Source organism: Trachymyrmex septentrionalis, unplaced genomic scaffold (assembly GCF_001594115.1).
Source record: "Trachymyrmex septentrionalis isolate Tsep2-gDNA-1 unplaced genomic scaffold, Tsep1.0 scaffold60, whole genome shotgun sequence".
Taxonomy (NCBI): Eukaryota; Metazoa; Arthropoda; class Insecta; order Hymenoptera; family Formicidae; genus Trachymyrmex; species Trachymyrmex septentrionalis.
In genome coordinates this window covers 4,150,890-4,172,320 of record NW_017305779.1, presented here as the reverse complement: position 1 = coordinate 4,172,320, position 21,431 = coordinate 4,150,890, and the positions used below count along the sequence as shown (strand labels likewise).

General features: G+C 29.7%; 1 protein-coding gene across 2 annotated transcripts in view; it reads right to left on the bottom strand.

Annotated features, from left to right (window-relative positions):
• LOC108752607 (octopamine receptor beta-3R-like) overlaps nucleotides 1-21,431 on the bottom strand; it is a 104,175-nt gene that overhangs the window by 17,890 nt on the left and 64,854 nt on the right. The window contains exons 1-2 of one of the 2 annotated variants that reach the window (XM_018493555.1): nucleotides 8,326-9,034; nucleotides 5,363-5,669 (exon numbers count right to left, since the gene is read on the bottom strand). The exons of the other annotated variant lie outside the window; for it this stretch is intronic. Coding sequence (XP_018349057.1) covers nucleotides 5,363-5,669; nucleotides 8,326-8,931 — 913 coding nt within the window. The 5' untranslated portion in view covers nucleotides 8,932-9,034. Of the gene's footprint in view, nucleotides 1-5,362; nucleotides 5,670-8,325; nucleotides 9,035-21,431 lie in introns of those variants that run through there. 2 annotated transcript variants of the gene reach the window in all.

The following is a 21,431-nucleotide window of genomic DNA, read 5'->3' as shown; positions in this document are numbered from 1 at the left end:
TATATATATATGTGTGTGTGTGTGTGTGTGTGTATATTTTAGCATTTTCAGTAATGAAGCAGTTAATAAATGTAAAATTTTTTAATTAAATGCTAGAAAAGAAATCGGAATTGATTTCAATAAAAGTATCAAGACTCCTATAATTTTTTAATTATAGATGAATAAAATTAAAATAAGAAACTTGTGGGACATTTTTATATGTTTGACGATCTAGTAGATTTGATAGGTCGCACAGAATTATACATATATATGTATATTTCTTTATATTTCTGGTCTTCAATTTACAATTACGTTTGCGAAAGATTCGATCCCGTGAATGAATCGAAATAAAGCTAAACTAGCAGGTAATACGACATCACGAGAAAGGTAGACTCGATCTCTCGACCCAGCAAGCAGGCTGAGGTAGGTCAGTGAACGCGACTGCAGCAGCCAGCCAGTCAGCCAGCTCCAACGGGAACACCCTCCCGTCCGGGGTAGCACCCTCTCGCCCGCGACTTGTTCGCTCAATATCTGGTGAATGCGTTGTGGGAGTGAGAGAAAACCAAACTGGAAAAAGAGAGCAAGAGAGAAAGAGAGAGAAAGAGAGAACGCTAGAAACAGAAGGGCGAAATTTTAAGGGAAGATAGGTAAGCTCTGGCAAGGAGCAGAAGAGGGGATGATGGTTCTTACGTTATAGTCACAGAGAATCAAAAAAGATGTCTTACACCTTTGTACATTTATTTGTACGTCTATTTGAAATATATTTGATTAATTTTACGCAAAAATATTAAAAAACGAGGGGCCATAGTTCGATTATATGAACGAAAGCTCTTTGCATCACAATTACGATCCTTAATGAGATTTAGTAATTCTGCATTCGTCAACCTCTGAGGGCTTTAAAAACTATCACCAGCGCTTCTATTCGCGTGAAACTTCGCTTCAACGAACTTTTAATGGGGTTGGTGGCGAGGATACCTAAAGTTGAATGTTAAAAGTGGCGAAACGAGATGAAGTTTGATCGAATTTGTAATTTTTAATGTTATATTATACCTTTGTAACTAAATTTCAAATTAAAATTGTAAAATGAAAGGGACAAAGATTCAATACAACATTAATTTATTTTAATAACGTCTTATTAAGTCGAGCTTAATAAAAGTAACAATAAATAACTAATAATACAGCAATAAAAATCAATAGAATAAAAATCTTAACAAAATAAAATTTATACTAAGGTAATACTGTGACTACATATTTGTATTAAGTATCTGAAAGTGGCTCAATGGAGATGCCGAAATATGTAATATAAGTCTCATACATATGATTCTGAAATGTTTTAATCTATATAACAAATATATTACATAATTGATCTTTTTACACGTTTAATTGTTCGTTTGAATCTTATATGCTCTTCTTATCTTTGTAGTGTTTTATGAAAAAATTAAGAATGTATTTCTTGTTATTTAATGAAATTTATAATAAATAATATCAAAAATAATTAAATTTCAAGAAATTACATCTGATGGAATAAAATATATTTGAGATGTGTGCCTTACACAATTCACTTAAAATTATTTTAAAAAGTTTACAAGTTATATTTGTATTTTAGATTTAAACGCACGTATATTTACCACGATATGTAATATTCTAATCAGAACGTGATCTGTATAGCGTCTGTGGATCGCGACATGGTTGTGAAATCATCTCGATTTGTGGCTTGGAACAATGTCGATCGTGATTCGCATTCACGACGCGTACACACGTTATATCTACGTATAAATTAATTGCAATTTGCCGTAACCAGATTGCCTGTAAGCTGGCAGTTGTATGGCCACAATATTCCTCCGTAAAAGCTATTGCAACCATAACTAGTAATTGATACGTTTCTGTATTTTGCTTGTGAAATAATATTCTTTCAGCGAGATGAAACATAAAGTATTGATCACGGTTGCCACAGGTGTCAAATGTTTTTGTTAGATATTTTATGAATTTTTTAAAAAACGTCAATTTTGATGATGCTTTTATACACGAGCACGAAGTTTCTACAATGCAAGAGAGAGAGAGAGAGAGAGAGAGAGAGAGAGAGAGAGGAAAAAAGGAAAAGGGCTGTTAAAAATCCCGTTGCAAAATCGTACAATATATTTTTAAATATTTCTCTCTCAATATTGCAATGTATTTTGATCTGTTTGTGTGCTGATATTTAAGCCTTTATGTTTATTCGTTTTTTAATAAAAAAAAAACTCTTTCAAAAGTTTTCATTAGAAATAACGAATGTTTTTATTTATAAAAACGAACAACATGAAAGATGCGTAGAAATGTCGACAATTATAGTTGCAATTTTTCACTCATACTCTATATATATTTTACATCATATTTAAAGAATTAAAAAAAGCTATTAAATACCTAGTAAAATTTATTTAAGTTAATATCGGCAAATAACCGCATTTAAAAATGATTTTAATAAAAATCAGCAGAAAACGTAAATATATATTTTTATAAATTTTTATTTGTGCGATTATTATTTTTATTATGAATTATTATTTGCATAAATAATTTCGTATTCGTGAATTATTACATTAGTTAGTACGGAAGAGTAGTGAATTTGATACGCTGACGTTATTATCATTTATACGAATTTAGTATTATTTGGTGTGCTACGTGAAATTATATAATATATTATTGGATAATTTTATTTGTTATTCATAATCAGATCTATTACACGCAAGCACGAAGAATATACGTCATACGCAGCTATTCTATGTACACATTATAAGACATTATCAACACTCTCGCCTTGTAGAATATAATGCATGATGCATTGCTAGATGATCTATTACTAGATTATGTGATCTATTACTAGACGTGTTTACTTGGCTCGCAGAGAGCGAGCAGAGACTATGCTACTCCACGGATTACGTGTCAAAATTAGAAACATGACTTCCTGACGTTATTTTCATGTATAAAGTGATGGGATGCCAACTAAGTGAACTAGAAAAAGAGAGGAAGAGAGAGAGAGAGAGAGAGAGAGAGAGAGAAGAAAAAGAGGGAAAAATCGTCGTGAGCTTTTAAATACACTGTCATTGAGGATAGGAGAAAATTACTAGAGATGTAACATCGTGATATGAAAGCGAATGCGAAACCGATCGATTCGTCTCTCCATGTCTAACAAAAAACACATTTTTATTGAAAGCAATTCACCGCAATTCTCGTTTGGTGGGCGTGCGAAACGCGCAATATATTTGCAAAAAATCCACAGGGACGAGAATTCTCATACACTTTTTTTCTACGCCATCAGATAAAGCGCTACGGGAAGTACACAGGAATTTTTATCTTTCTTTTGCAGAACCGTTGCCACTCTCTCGAAGCAGGGAAAATAATATCCGCAAAATCCGTCGCGACGTACATTTCAACTAGAATACTCCACGGTCGTCATTGCAAATCGCATCAGTCACAATATCGAAACAGTATTGTAATACGTATATGATAATGATATAGATATTTAATTTGCGTCGACGCTAAACGCGTTTGTAGATATAATTACTTTCTAATGCGATGGGTGCCATTTATCGTTCAACATTTATATCATAATGACAGTTTCAATCAATACATTATTTCGTGTGGAATGTATATATTCGCGAAATAAAAGGACACAATTTTTTTCGCGACCGTTCGGCAATCGTTTTATTTTTATATTTTCTTATGTATATTTTTCTTCATGGAAATTAGAAATTATCATAATTATAATGACACTCAAAGAAAAATTACAGTACATTATATGTAAAATGAAGTTAATAAGATCATTATTTAATATCATTACGAAATCGAACGTGAATTATGCTTCAATCATTTAAAAATTAATTTACAGTTTTTGATGCAACTCTGTATTAGTTTTTAAATGATTGAAATATAACCAACGGCAACAATTTCATATAATGATTTAAATAAAAATTTTATTTTTTATTTCAATGTTCCAATTTTTCCTTGAGTGTTGTCATTATTATGATAATTTCCGGTTTTCTAAATAAAAATACATAAGAAAATGTAAAAATAAAACAATCCCCGAACAAAAAAATGAAAGTTGTGGAATTTGTCGGAGAATCTGTGATTGAAAACCAACTCTCTCTTGTTTTGGAAGACACTGATAATACAATAAATATATACTGCATCCTATATAATGTGTAATTTTTGTAGATATTTGTTGTATTTCAAAATCACAGGTCATCGTAAAAAAGTAATCGTAAAAAATTTATGCTTATCAAAATTTTTGGCTATTTACGGTTAAAAATATTAATGTTTTTAAAAGAAAATGTTTTCTAATTTTTATATGTTCGGGAGTATCTTTTGTATATTATTGTTAAATTTTTAATTTTGTTATGTGAAACGATGCTTTTAATCGTTAATGTAATTCGAAAACGAATTCTTTGTTGCTCAATTATTCTATATTCATTACAAATTTCAATATAAAGGCATTCTAACATTATTTCTTTGTAGCCTTGATTTTTAACAATATAATTGCATTCATGAAAATGTCTTTTATTAAAGCTAAAAATGAATTATTCAGATGAAAACATCGGAACGTTTTATTTTTTAAATACTTTTTATAACGTTTCAAATATTACGGAAAATTTCAAGAACGATAATTTTTTAATTTTTTAGCTTTAGATTTTTCCTTTAAGTATATAAACATTAAAAACGGAAGGAAAATGAACATTAAAAATTTAGATGCGATGGATAATTTTTACTATTGAACTTAACCTTTAAAATTGTTCTTTAAATACATGAAAAATAATACGAAAAATGATAAATGATACGACTTGCATTTATTACCGAGTGCACTGAAAAAGTGTAATTCACATATCGGGAGAATTTTATTAATGTTCTTTGCGAGGTTCTTTGTGTCGTTAAAACGACCGACATAATGAACGTTCTGTCGTGCATTTTTGCACTGCATGTCATTTGCTACGAAATCCGAGCAAAATTTCTCTTCGGATCGATGATTACACGGTTTCGACGTATCAAGCGTAGCGAGAAAAAGGCAAGTGGCCGCGGGCGAAAGTAATAATCTTCGCTTTGTGCACGTCGGCTGGAACATGCATTAAGGTCTTTTGACGAGAGACGACTGATGGAAGGGAAACGCAATTGAATTCGCCACCGCTCAATTTCGTCGATAATTGAGAGACACCATTCTCGCTCCAATACTTTTCGTGCACTTGATGCACAAGATTTGACATCTCCTCCCTCCCAAAGATTTTCTTCAACATTGTTTAGCATTTTTTAATTATTTTATTGTATTTTTGAACTCTCGCTTTATTTTTCTTCTTATATTATTTTATTTTATTTTATTTCGCTTTTTTTTCACACTCGCCTGGTCCATTTTTGCACTCACCATTTTCGATGTTAAGTTCCGCCGCTGAAGCTCTGTAAGAGGGCGGTCTTCCATAATCACTGGCATCACTCGGATGAAGCAGCAGCTGGTGCGACGTCCTAGAATGATGTCTGGAGCCGCCGGAGGAGCGACGTACATGAACGTTGTTCAACACCGTGCTGCTAGATGCCCTACTAAGGGCCGCTCTCTGTCTGACTGCCTCCTTGTAAATTTTGCAGTACATGACGATCATCACGACACCCGGGATCCAAAAGGACACACAGGAACTGATCACCGCATATGGGAGGTTCACCACGAACATGCAAATCTGAGATTGCAGAAGTCGAAGCATTTTCAGTTGCATAAAACTTGTAGGATTATCTTGAAAATTTCTCCTTGCCCTTCACAAATTATAAACCCGTTCAGAATGAGTTTGAAAAAAATATGTGAGACTTCTAAATAATTTCGGAATATAAAGAATTTAAGAAAATTCTATACATGAATTTGCAATTCGATTTTATGAATATATGCATAGATAAATAGACCACAGGAAAATTGGTCTCAAAAATTTGTAAAAAAATAAAAACTGGAAGGTATATATTCGTGAATGTAAAATTAAATGAATGGGAACAATGGATAAATCATTATTTTATTACTTCTTTAATAGCTACTTTAATATTTTTAAGTAAAATTGAGGGATTGTAAAAAAAAACTGATATTAAAAAAGTTACTAAAATAAATCATTAAAATATCAAAATTCCAAGATGTTATTTATAACATAATTTAAGAGGATATGCTCTTTTAATTTCCCTCCATCACATCAGATTTCTTTTCTAAAATCCTCAAATTTCTTTTCCTTCTTTCATTATCAAAAAATATAGTGTCATAGCTGATTTATTACTGTAATGTTAACGTTAATAAATTGCCTTTTGCCAAATTAATACGAGGTAATCTACGCTAATTACACGATTAATTATAGATGAAACTAGCATCCGTTCTATATGCATTTTAAACATAATTATTGGCCTTTGTATCTAATTTACTTCGAAAGGTGGTGGGGTATTAGCAAGATACAAATTGTGATGTGAAATTAATTTCTCTGTAATTAAGGGATTGATACAAACTGAAGTAATAATACAGTTTTCCTAACGAGCGAGATTACAAGAGTTATTCATTAAAAATATATACTAATTGAAGAGGAAAGATAAATACTGTAATTAATCTAATGCTATCTCTGAAAACCAACTAAATCTTAAGTTGATAAGGGATGTTGCAAGCCACTTACATTAATAGCTGTTAAGAAAATATTAATTATTATAAAGAGAAAATATTAATGGTGATACTCAATTGATGTCGCCATCATTGTGATTAGTACAGTATTAATAACAGCATTAAGAACATAAGAGCGATAATTTGAGAAATTTACAGTGATTAGCCGGATTCTATTTTTGAAGATCAATTAAATTCGGCATCAGTAATTACTATGAGGAAAAGAAGTCGCAAGTAACTGTGACGGTTAAGAAAAGCGTTGATAAATGAGTCTTATCACTGACGGTTTTCCGGCAAACTCCATCAATTAAAAATCGATATTTCACACAAGACTGAAATATACGTAAAAAATATAAATTATATCGTATATAACATCACAATTTGTATCTCTGCTAAATACAACAAAATCATACAATATAACCGAAATATCAATGAATTACACATCGAAACAAATATTTTTGCGATAACGTATCTTTTCATTTTCCGACAAAAGTTATATATTATTACCATTTTACTGCTCCAATAATTTTATTTATTATTCAATAATTTCATAGTATTTGTTTTGTAAGTTTATTATTATTTTTTAATGAAAATTATACTTTACTCTTAATAAATTATTTAAAATTATTTTCTTTATATAAAAAATCTATACATAAGAAAATATTTATATTGCATAAATGTATTATTGCAACAAAAGCAGAATATTTACAGCAAAGAATTTTTCGAGAAGGATTGATTAACTTTTTTTGAAATATTGATCTATCTAGGTTATCTGTCTTCTAGATATAATAGACAGTGTCACAAGTATGGATTGAGCGCAGTCGACAGACAATGCGATCGGAAAAATGACAAATAAAGTAATAACATGATATAGGAAGACAATAAGAGCTATAGAGATATTGAAATAAAGAGTCGTTATTTGAGATACTCTATCAGAAAGTTCAGCAGAGAATCAAACGTTTCGGAGTTCTTAAAACAATGTATTAATTCGCTTGAAAATTGGATGATATCAAAATATTTTGATTATTAGTATTTTGTTAATTTTATGTTTCAAGGCGATGAATACAAAAGTGATGTTCGCGTCATTTTTAGTAAAAGAAGTACTTAATATGAAATTAAAATGTATAATTTTATGTTAAATCCACGAGAAATTTTCTCATAGACACCTCAGTATAGGATATGTATATACACAATTTTTACTCTCACAAAAAATTTTATTACATGCAAACTTTTAAATATGGATTTAAAAATAAGTTCTTTGATCGTCTAGTCTTTTATTGAAGGTCTTATTAAAATAAAGTACTAAATATACATACTTATGAATTCTATAAAAAATTTAGTAGAAGAATAATTTTATTAGTATCTAGATTAATTTGAAAAATAAATTGATGGAGCCACAAATTGTAAAAAAAGAAATAATTAGAAATACGGTATCAAGATTGATGGATTGTACAAATAATTATAAAGTGATAACTTGTAGCAGTGTATTAGATCGGCAAAGAGAAGATTTCGTCATGAAATAAATACACTTAAATTATAATTGATTGAGATTTAAGAAGTATATTAAAAATATATTTCTTAAATTTCAGACAATTAATTTCTGCGTTCTTAAAGAATAATTTTTTAATTCGTAAATTTTTGCTCTTGTTCTCTTGAGAGTTCTTGAAATTTTAAATCCATAAATTTTTAAATCAAAGCAGTGTCGGCCAATCTACCTGCGGATTCTTTCGACGGAAGTCCAGATGTTGCTGCGTCGTATACCAGCCCATGAAGATAGGTATAAAGCTAATCAGGGCCGGCAGACTCCAAGCACTACTCAGCATGGCAGTAACTGTTACAGTCCTCATAATGGCTGGGTACTCCAGTGGTCTGACTATTGCATAATACCTATCGACGCTGATACAACAAAGATGGAGGATACTGGCGGTACTGAAATAAACGTCCATCGAATTCCACACGTCGCACATGATACTTCCTAGGAGCCATTTACCACCGGAAAGCTCGACGGAAGCATTAAACGTCATGGCGCACATCGCCACTAAAAGATCCGCCATTGCTAAGGAAACTACATAGCGATTGGTGGGCACCCGCAACTTCCGATGTCTTCTGACGCTGGCGATTACCAAAGCATTGCCTAACAATGCGGTGACGATAATGCTAATCATTATGACGCCCTTAAGGGCAATTAGAGTGATATTTCTTGATTCATCAATATTGCTCAGATTGTTTCGAAAAAGGGGAACACCCTCAAGACTTGAAGAAAAGTTGATCTTGAGTATTCCGCGGTAGGCCTCCTCATCCGGAGGCTCGCTGACTTCCATCCCAGACCAATATCATATTAAATATTTATCTATTAAAATCCATCGACAGGTTTGTCGATTTTTATAATCGTTTTTGGATCATAGCGCTAAGATAGCGATTTAAATATCCCACCTCTGAGACAAGTTAAATCTTTATATTGCATAAAAGTATCCCTTTTATCTTTTTTTTTATTCAAACGTATTTGTCCACTGCAGTTCAGGTTCTCCATTTATTACAATCACTTTCCATAATAATAGTGTTTTACTCTCATCTTAAGTAGCGGTATAATTTCGCATTTTGTTTAAAACAAATCTCTTTAATTCTTACATTGTTCGTGAAAGTCTTTGTACTTTGTAATTTGATCGTTTGTTGTTTGTTCCATAATAGACAATCTGCTTTTAAAGAATGAACTAGTTAAAAATAAACCAATTCCTCTTTTTTTAATAAAATATCAATTTAAAATGATACATTTATATTAGAATATAAGTCATAAAAATTATCATAAAAAGAAAAAAGATTGTGCTTTGAAATGATTAAATAAAGTTAAATGAAATTACAATTTAATTATATTAATTAATGGAGAAATATTGGCATAAGTAAACAATGTCATAAACATGCTTGGAATACTAGGTAATTTAATTAAAATGAATGCATATAAATAATACATTAAATTATATTCATAAGATTAAATAGAAAATATCTAATGTCTGTTTAATTATTTTTATTTTTAATTATTTTTTTATATGTATGATAATTATAAAAATACCTGTCTACTTTATAGCAATGTTATAATTAAGAAATACTGCAATAAACGTTTACTCAGCGTAGATACGGATATAATGGTTTTTTAAACAGAAACTTTCCTTTTCTTTCATACCCCAGTTACCGATCGTAATGGCGAACATCAAAATTACAATCGTACTGGCTTTTATGTATGCTTGTGTAATCGTAAGTATCTGTAAATATGTCTGACTGTGTTATTAACGACAAGCCACGAAAACGTCCCATCAACGATTTCTCCTTCGTTTTCTTGGAACCACTACGTTTTATATTCATATGATTACACACGTGTATAATTTAGGGTCTTCCAACTCCTTTAGCGATGGATTGACGAATCAAGTATTGACAGTTCAAAAGACATGAATATAACATTTAATTCCATTACTGACACATTTACAAATTATTACGATAGATTTTCTCATTAATCCTGCTTTTGTCGAGATGCTCGAATCTAATTTGATTAAAATAAATTATCATTCTAATTTATTTTTAGAATAGTTTTTATTTTAATCTACAATTAATACTTAATTTTTAATATTCAATGATTAATTAATATTTAATATTTAATGTAAATTTTTATATGTTCTTTAATATCCCTAATTATATTTAATATATTCTTTTAACTATATATTTCTAAAATATTTTTCACTGATTTAAATTGAATATGAATTGATATTTGATACATTATTATTTAATTACAATAAGAATCTTTTTTCTTAATTAGTATTTAACATATGCTATGAAAATTATATAATATATTAAAACTTGCAAGGAAAAAAATTTAAATATATTCTTTTGAATCTCATTCTGTTATAAAGACACGCGCGCGCGCACGATACCATTTGTCGCAACAATTTAACTTTGCCGCAAAATCAATGCACTACGGCTAATTAGGTAATCTATCAAAATTTCGCTCAAAATTGGAAGGCGACACTTTCCAACTGTCGACAGTTCATTAACATTTATAGCGAAGTTGGCGCAGACATCGACCTATCAACGCAACTTTCCTTGCGCGCAACTTCCTCTCCGGTATCGGAAAGACAACTCGAGCGAAACTGCAGGAGATTCGCCGGATAATTGCTGCAATTTTGGAAGCTCGATTTATCGTAATCACATGATCGTAGTAGTCGCGACTATATCTTGATGATGCACCATGGCAAAACTAAATCTCTCTAATACAAATAATAATGTAATATCTGTTATTAATAGAGTACATACTATACATATAATATCTACCTATTTTAATAAAAGGTAAACAAACTAATGAAATTAGGAAGAAATAAATAATAGAACGCTATATAATTATTTTCTTTCAGAATTTTTTTTATATGTGCATATTTAATTTTTTTTCTATTATGATTAATAGATAATTAACGCTCTTTCCTTGAAAATAAGCTTTGTTATTTTTTATATGTTTGACCCGCAAAGATTAAGACACCTTATTATCTCGACGGGGAGGGGGGGGGAGGTAATAAAAAAAAAGTAGTATCTTATATTAATTTTGCAAACAGCACGGAGGCAAATTTACATCTCGTTTCTATTAGTGAAGATATTTACGTCACAACGATACTTTCTGAAATTTTAATAACGATACATACGAACGTGTATAATAGATGTAGATCACTTATGTTGAAAGTGGTTGAAATTTCAAATATAAAGTAGGAATACAGATATACATAATCTATTTTGACGTGGGTTTTTTCAAGATGCACCTTATGTATATAGTTTTTTCATTACGCAAGCTTATAAAATTTTTGAGCTCGTATAAAACTCGCCCGTGACGAGAATTTAATTCGAAAATTGCGAAAAAATATTTGCCTCTTATTCTACATTCATAACTCTGAATGTGAAGCATGGTTTAATTTTATAATTTTATATAACAATGGTTTTTAAAATAAAAGATAAATGTTTCAGAATTCTAAAAATAAGAATATTTGAACAGCAGACTTTTACAATTTGTCCGAAATTTATAATTTTCAGAAAACGAGAAAGAAAGCCACAAGAAAATGCGCTTTACAGAAAATAACAATTTGCCAATTAGTAAGATGTAAAATGTTCAACAAAATTACTAAACTATTTCTAATAATGTTAAACAAATACATTTTATTTGTTTCTAGTTAAAGGATAATACACTTCGAATGTTTAGACTTTTTTCAGCACATAAATTGATGGTGAAAAAATGCTTTCAGAGCATCGTAGAATAGCTTAAGATACTGCTTTTGACACTGGACACTATGCCATCTCTAATTTCAAAAATATTTTGATATTTTGATATTTTTGACAAAATGCATTTTAGAAATCTGCTTCTTATTTATATAATCTAAGAGAATTGCCAACAGTACTATATAAATATATATGTATGGATATATTTTATATAAGAAATTTATTATTTAAAAATTTTTATATATTTGCTTTTTACAACTTTCACATAGAAATGTTGAAATTGACATGAATTTTTAAGCGAGTCTTTAAAAAAAATTGTAGTTTTCTTAAATTAGTAAAAAAATTGAGCTCTTGGGTTTCTTCGACGAGAAGCGATATCAAGTTTTGCAACTCGCAAGAGAGAGAGAGAGAGAGAGAGAGAGAGAGAGAATTCCTTATTAAGCATTAAATATTAATAACCGCAGCCTATGCGAACGTTTGACTTCCTCTAGGCTATGTTCGGGAACATTACCTGAGTGCTTCCATGTATCGTTTCATTCTTGTTATTCACCCAATGTTAAACAAGAATGAAATGATACAAGAAGATACCAAGTAACGTTTCCGAACGTAGTGATAGAAACGCGGACAGTAAGGTAACCGAGAAGGGGTCAGGGTAAGAAGAGGTTGATAGTAGAACAAGTTCAAGAGAGGCCTGGATTTACATACTGCAATATTCATAGAGATTCTACCCCTAGCCCATTAGCAATTACTCTCTGTGTGTATAAAAGTGTGTACCATACATAGTGAGGTGTCAGTATCGCTTTCATCATCAATAATGGAATGAAAGAATTGATGATAATTTAGTTAGCATGAATATTCTGGAATAAATCATTGAATTCGCGAAATAAAATTATCTTGTAAATAAAATTTACTTCATTTCAAAGATTTATAAAAGTTTATTAATTTTTACTAATTATTATAATTTCATTAATTAATATATTATTAAATTAGTTTATTATACATATACTCCCTATGCTAAAAATTAATTACTGCAAAATTTATACATATAAAATTAACAAGAATAATATTTTGTTTTTTTTTATTTGCATTTATTTAATATTTGACATTATTATTTTATTTTTTTTATTAAATATTCAAGATTTTTAATTTTGTCTTTTTAGAAATTACAATTTTATCTTCTTTATAATAAAAAATATTATCTTTTTATTGTTTATATATTATTTTGCCATTCTTTATTTTTAATCACAATTGTCATAATTTTCTTGCGATATTTTCTACTTGATCTGTTCGATATATGACGGCTTTGAGTTAACCTTTCGATTGGCGAATTAATTCCTTTGTCCTCCACGTCTAGTATCCGAGAGAACGTGAAGGCAAATAAAGTTTTGAAAGATCGACAGACACATTCACGCTCTGCACGTCAATATGTGTCAATGGATCCCTCCTCTTTCTAGAAATTAAAATTTAAAAAATGTCGACGTATGTCATTGGCGATTCGATCGAAGCGTGAATGTTTCTTACTCAATAAATTATTTCGAAGGATGACGTTGTAAAATGTCAGATTACATAATTTTAACATGAATTAAATTTGCATAACAGAACTCGAAAATACAGTTGTGAACAATTTTGACAACTCTGTGCTATCAATTATCCGTTATTAGATTCTCAATTAATTTTATGTTTATAAATGGTATCTTACACGTATATATAACTCATATAGCTCTTCCGTGGAGTTTTATTTTTTTTATATGTATTAATATTTAGCGATATAATATACATAATTATACATATAATTTTATACATATAATATAATTTCTCTTTGTTATTTTAAGGAATTTATTGTTTTCAAATTGCGTGCGTGCGTTTCTAACTTTACAATATTTAAATTGAAAAAGAGAAAGGAATCTTTGTTTCATTTAAATATATTATACATTTAATATATTTGATAAATTGTTAAGACATAAAAAAAACTGCGCAATTTGTTGAGAAAATGTCAGAATTCACAGAACAGAATTAATCTTTGGGGAGTGAATAATGAGAATGCCTATGTAGTTTCCGGTTTACAAGCAGATTAAATGACACTGAGAGCCTGTACATCAGTAATACTGAAATGCGAAGCTGTCATTTGAGTGCCAATTCGTCTAAACGTAAATAGGAATGACGATTGAACTGCCATCACGTTTTACGCATGTAAAATCGAAGAGTTCGCTCTCGAATTACCTAAAGCGCATTTTTAGAACTGCACAGAGATAAAAGACAGAAAAAGAAAATTTATATGTGAAGATACTTTTTTGAACAATGTAAAAAGTAAAAAAACATAATTTTATTATACAGTTACACGAGAAACATAAAACTTTTTACGATTATAGAATACAAAAATTTACTGTCAAATTATTAAACAAGTAATATTGATAATAATAATCAATAAAACAAAAATTAGTTACTATGAAGAAAATTAACGCATATAAGTTAAAATTTGTTATGTCATTACTAATATATATATATATATATACTAATTAAATACCAATCAAAATGCTAAAATACATTTTAAAAGGTCTCAAAGATTAAGCTTATTTAATTGCCCTGTAGCAAAAACTAAATTTTTCATAAAACTGTTATAGTTTATCATACAAGTTTTGGACGTTAATCGCTAGGATTTATAGTATTCTGGTAAAAATCCCGAAGATAAATTATCTCACTATGACAAAAAAACCATCGATGAATTGATAACCTTGAATTGAGAAGAAACCCACAGATCCCACCACTTGCTATTTTATTCGTTACTCTGTTTCAAAGACGCGGAGAAATTAAAAGCGCGTCTTTGCGTCTAGACGCTGGCTTCATGTAACCGCATCCAAGGACGCCGCAAAAGGCGCAAGCGCTTTCGCGCCGTCTCTTTCACGTTTCTATCTCTGCAAGGGAGAGTGATTTACGGTAAACATTACCAATGTGACGAACCAATTTATTCTGAATTGTTTCAGAAAAGGAAGCAATTAATCAAAACTCTTTCACATTTTGTCACTATTAGGAAATCATAAAAATGATTTTAATTAAACTTTATAAGGACGATGCTCTTCACATTCAACGTTTTACAACAAAACGCCAATCTTTGCACTCGCGGTCTCGAAGCGATCTGTTCTGGAGGATCGATTTTGTTACTGTCATTCGCCATTACTTGCAGTTAAAAGAATATTATTATTATTATTATTATTATTGATCATAATATCACGTTCAAATATTGTTTAGCTGCGATACTTTATTAGAATATACATATACATGCATTTAACAAGGAACGAGCCGGTCTCTTTAAAAGTTCTCTTAAAATATTAATTATGAATGGAACTTAACTAAATTTTTAATGATTCAGACTTTTAAATGGTAAGAAAAATAAAATTAATAAAAATTTTGATTACTAAGTCTTTTTGTTATTAATTTATGACATTGTTTTATGCTAATTAATATGTTGAAAATAAGTTTCAACACACAATTACAGTGTAAATAAAATAAGATCGAATTTTTCTCTATTTAAAACTTATTATTTTTTTCTACCTACACTGTTGAATATCACTTGTATAGTGAATACTATTATCGTTTTTATTGAGTTTTCAATTTTAGTGCTTGTTAAAATAGTTAAATATTTTCTTTTTTTTAGTCTTCCATAAACAATGAAGTAACGATAGATTTATCAACACTCTTTTAAAGATTTAAACTGCACTGTTAGTTAGTGAAACGTTGGCAGGACCGGTTCTAGGACATCGATGTTTTGCTCTAATCCGCGACATGCTGTCGGATCGATCTTTCGCGGGCAAGGTCGCGACGAGACCGTTGTCGTCCCCGTTGTCGGCGTCGTCGTCGTCGGTGGCGGTGATTTCAAGACACGACGAATAGTAACGCCTTAACGGATCGTACATGTTCGGACGACGCCGGTAGACTGAGCGTCGCGACGTTCGCCACGGCGCCGCGTTTCTCCCCTTCTCTCTCTCTCTCTCTTTCTCTCCCTCTCTCTCTCTCTCTCTCCCCCTCTCCCCCCCCTCTCTCTCTCTCTTCCTTTCTTGCATAGTACTGCCCTACGTTGTGTATTCCAACGTGGGGAAAGGGATACAAATGTGGAATATCAATAACTTTACCTTTGATTCAAAGCATTCATATTTACTCAGATAAGGTAAAGAAAAATGAGATGTATGTGCGAAATAAAACTGTGAGATATGTGAGAAATTTGATACAACATCGATTTGACTCACAAAATGTAACAAAATTTCTATTTAAGATAAAACTGTAGAAACGTCAGTTTGACCTTTGACTCTAGCACCCGTAGTTATGCAAGTAATTTAACATGAAAACGAAAAAGTATGGCATAATATAATATAAAATGAGTTTAATAATAATATTTCATTTATTGTAATTAAGTTCATGAATACATTAAATACGCTCTTTATTACGTATACACATTATGCATATAAGTACTCGTACACTGATATTTAGAACTTTTTTGACTACTTTTTTTAAAGCATTAATTTCTTCTTTTTTTTTCGAAAAAATAGAGAGACTATTTACGGAGCAGCTCTATTCAGAGATATGTACATAAAAAATTATAATAATATTTAATTTTTTAAAATTATTATTTAAATTTGTAAAATTTATTAAGATCTATTTAAGTTGTTAAATTTTATTAATATTTCAAATATAGAAAAGAGTCACATAGGGAAACGCAAATAAAACGAATGGATGCATTGTTTCACATTTGTTAACAACTTCTCCGGACAATTCTATTGTTTGGATGATATAAGGTCGCATATCCTCTCTTTCTCTCTCTCTCTCTCTCTTTCTCCTCCGGGTTCTCAAGCTCAGATATGTATAGAAATGCATTGTCTTGTACCATACAAATATTTGCATATACGACATAACATGAGAATATCAGAAGGGTGCGCTTATGCTAATTATAATATAGAAAGCGGGCGGTCTGGTAAAAAATTTATAGCTCGTGAATCTTATTTTTACCACGAATGCAGTCAGTCACTTTGCACATATAAATGCAGTTTGAGATAACAATAACGGACCATAATAAAGTTAAGTTCTTTATAAAAGAAGAGAGAAGGTATTATATATGAAAAACTTATTATAAAAAGTTAAAAACTTTCAGTAAATTACTTGTATAGAATGAACGCGCAGGAGCATGACGATTGAGGAAACCTTGATCTCGAGAAAAGAAATGACGTTTTATTACTGCAACCTTAGCGGCGTATTATACTAATTTATCTCAATAACTGCACACGCTCGCTAACAATTCCGGCTCAATCGATGCCGTATTTCGCAACTCTCATATCACCGCATGTACTGTGAAGAAGTTGGGAACAAAAGTTTACGTCACATATCTATCTGTGAATCCAGAAATACACGAGGATATAAAGAAATATATAAAATATTCATTAATGAAACGTTTCTTTCCATCAATATATGTATATATAACCTTACTGAATCGATTGCGTGAAAAAGAAATTGTAAGGCTGTGGCAATATAAAATGGAAAGACTGTTATATATTATGCTCACATACAAACATAAATGTTACTAATGATAATTAATAATTATTAACATATTTATATTTTGTACGTTATACAATAATATACACATAGAATTAATTGTAAAAAGAGTGTAAAAATTAATTGATAACCATATATTTTACACAGTAAAAAGAGTTGTGTATTTGTGTTGGAAACGGTGCATTCACGTTTTTATTAATAGATCTTATTAACTTGTGTTCAATTTTTTTATATTTGAGTGTTACTTTAACATAATGTGATTATATAATACTACTTAAAGATTTTGTGAATTAATATATTATCGACAGTTCTTTGTGTTAAAATAACACAATTTATAGTAAGTAAGTAAGTAATCAAATAACAAAAATAAAATGTTTTAAAACGAAAATTTTAAGATAATTGAATAAAATGTAAGTTAATTTAATATATTACAAATGTTAATTTTACTGAAAAAATATGCTTCCACGGTTTGTATACAAACTGCGTCGATATCTTTTTTTTTGTATTTATTCTTTTATATGTCATGTTTGTGTAACCTTTTAACATAGTTAAATTAACTCAAAAATTTGTATGAACCGTTTGAGACATGCGATTTATGTTAAATTTGATACATTTTTTCCAACAATGTATATAATTATATCATAAGATGAAAATTGTAAGACAAAGAAAAAAATAAATGAAAAAGAGAAAGAGAGAGGCAAAATCCTTCTTTACGTATTCGAGTTCGTATCGTGAGATCGATCGATTCGTGGGGCACGTATGTAATAACGACGAGCGGCCTTCGCGCGAAAGCACTGAGGCCGCGCACGTGTTTCCCTTCGCGTTTGCGCGTGATTTTGCTGTAACTACACGCTCTCGTTTTCTCGAAATCGCTTCTTCGAGGGTATCGCTTCCTCCTCGAGGGCGCGCGCTGCTCGAAAGGCGGTGATCACGCGAAAAGCAGGAGCGACCGCACGCAACGACGAGTGAGCCAGTTTCGTGTGCCTCTTCAAGGTCCCCTCGCCTCAAGATTCGTTCGAATTTAATAAGGAGTTTAACATACAAATTTAATTTTAATAAATTGATTTTTAAAATTTGAAATTATAATTATAATTTATTTAAATAAGCTGTAAGTAAATTTTGAAAAAGTCATTTATATTAGAGAAAAGCGGTGAGACTTTACTTTGATCGCGGCGAGAACGAAGATTACACCGACAGTGCCACTTCGTTCTAACTTTTTGCCCTCTGCAAAGATCTTACATCTGTGTAGTAAGTAAGAAGTTCCAATCTAATTCCGAAGACCGTAGAGAAGTTTTCTCGAACTTCTCAAACTACGCACGTCGAGTGACTGCAAAAGACTTTTACGGGAAATTATATGTTATAAGCGTTATTCGTGACAAGTATTTGTGCTCATATATTATGTACGAGTATATGAAAATCCCTTAAATCCCTCTTTTTGAGTTTGGGATTAAGGTTAGGTATTTAGAAAACAAATTATTTTTTAATATTTCTTGTTGAAATTTGAAACGAACGATCCTTTTACTCGATAAAGTTTAATTGAACGTTATCATTTTTCTTATCTTCTGGATTTTTAACATCCAATGTCTAAGAATACAGATAATAAAACTAATAATTAAATTTTTAAAAATTAAAATAAAATTTCAAAAAAAATGAAAATAAACAAAAATTAAAACTGAGTAATAAAAATGATAATTAACAATAAGTATAATAATTAATGAAAATATAACTGAAAATATAAATAATTTAAAAATAATGGACATACAAATATTAATGCAGGAAAGAGGAGTTATATTTTTATACAGTTTAATTTTTAAGATATTTAAGAATAGACCTGAATAGATTAAATTATTTTAAAAAAGTAATCTTTTGAATAATTTCTCTGAAGATATGTGGGCTGCAAGTTGACTTGGACACATGGCGTCGTAATTTACATTCGTTATCTGTTCTCCGATTGTGTGTGTGAGACTGTCCAGTTAGAATACTGTCGTTTTTCCAATACTGTCCATTTTTCACAGTAGGGTCCTAAACTGGTGGTGACACGTGCCATGTCCGTATTCCATATCACGGAAATTGATTTTACCTTTTGTCCGATGAATCTTTTTATCTGTCTTAGGATGAAATTTTTTATGTCTGATTTTCTTTTTGAAAATTTAAATTTCATTTAGATATTATAAGTATTACTTGATTTGTTCTATATATCATTCTATATTAAACTATACTAAAATCGTAGATTTGTGAATAATAAAAGTATGTATATCAAATTTACTTCCAACAATTTTCTATTAAGCTTTCAAAATATGTAGTCTTTTTTACTGATAATGATTTATCGTAAGATAACGTCATGATTTTTTATGAACATAAAATATGCGTTCATCAACAGTACAGTACAAATTTACAACAAGTTACAATACCTTTACTTGTCACGATTTCGAGTAGATAGTATAAAACCAGATAATAATTAAAATTAATATTAATTCATTTGCAAATTAATTACTGTCTATATTCTAATTTACTTTCTATTCACGATCGAGTTTTAGTAGAACGTTAATATGATCTCATTCTTAAATCGAAGTTAATCCTTACAGCAAAGCAGCAACTGAAATCATAATTGTAACAGTACCTGATTAACTGTTTTTACGATTTAGTTTCTGTATAAAATGTTTGTATTTTCTCAAAAGAAAAATATTTATATTTCAATGTCATTTTTTTCTTCTTTTAATGGTCCTTCAATTAATATGCGAAGTAATCATTCACTTATGATACAACTAATAATTAAAGAAGAAAAACAGTAATCTTTCCAAAAATGTAATCGATTGTACTAATAGAATGCGAATAAGTAAATACAACATAATTACAAATACATCAAGTTATAAATATACATTATAAACTTTCTCATATTTATTATTCAAATAGTATGCGTAAAATCATCTTATGTCCCTTTGTTTTGATATATTATGATAACTGTCTAAAATTATATAATGATTAATATAATATTATATGTATTACCATATATAATTAATTACTTATAAAATTCTATGAATTTTTTTGTATATAGGTTATATAGATTTTATTTTACTAAATATATTATAACTCTCAATTTTATTAGATTGATGCAAATAAAATATTCTTTATTAACTATTCAGAGCAGCCGTAACTTTATTAAAAAATAAACAAAATTTAAATTTAAAAAAAATTTTAAAACTTGAAAACTTTACTTTCAAAAACTTACTATATTTTTTGAATATGTATATATAATATTTATGTGAGTTTGATAATTTTTTACATATAGAAAACTATTAACTAAAAAAAATTTTCTTCTCACTTTGTAGATCTGTCGCGTGTTCCTAAAAAAATTGAGAAAATTTTTGACTAACTATCGTAATAACTTGAAGTTTTTCCTACAAAATTGTTTTTTAATAATATTTAATAATAATTCCTACGATGTTTTGTTCCTGAGTTATTCATTAATAAAGTAAAAAGAAGCAATCTGACTTTGATTGCTCATAAAACTCCGTTAAAAATCAATATATAGCAATAAAAAATATAGATTTTTAAAGTTGAAACTTTGCTCTATTGAATAATATAATCGCTAATTTTTTAAAAATATTGTAGAATGTATTAAAAAAGGAAAATCATTATTGTATAATATTGTTTCATTTGCATCAACCTAATACAGAATTTTATGAGCAACTAATAATCTGTATTATTTTGTAATTTATAAATTATTAAAAGTCATTATAAATAATAAAATATATTTTTCAACTGTTTGTTATAAATTTTTATTTAAGCTATTGCCTATAATAATCAGCTAGTTGCGGGATATAAAACGGTGGAAGTGTAATGCGAAGTTAGAATACAACAATAAAAATTCCAAAACTGGTTTATCGCGGTGATAATCATCATAGGTCTAAAACTGCGCTGTTCAAGTCAACTAACTAGTCCCTTAGCCAAACGGAACTTTGGGCCGAAGCTGCAGCGGAAGCTGTAATCGAAGCTGCAGCCGAAGCTACAGCCAAAGCTCCAGCCAGAGAAGCTGTAG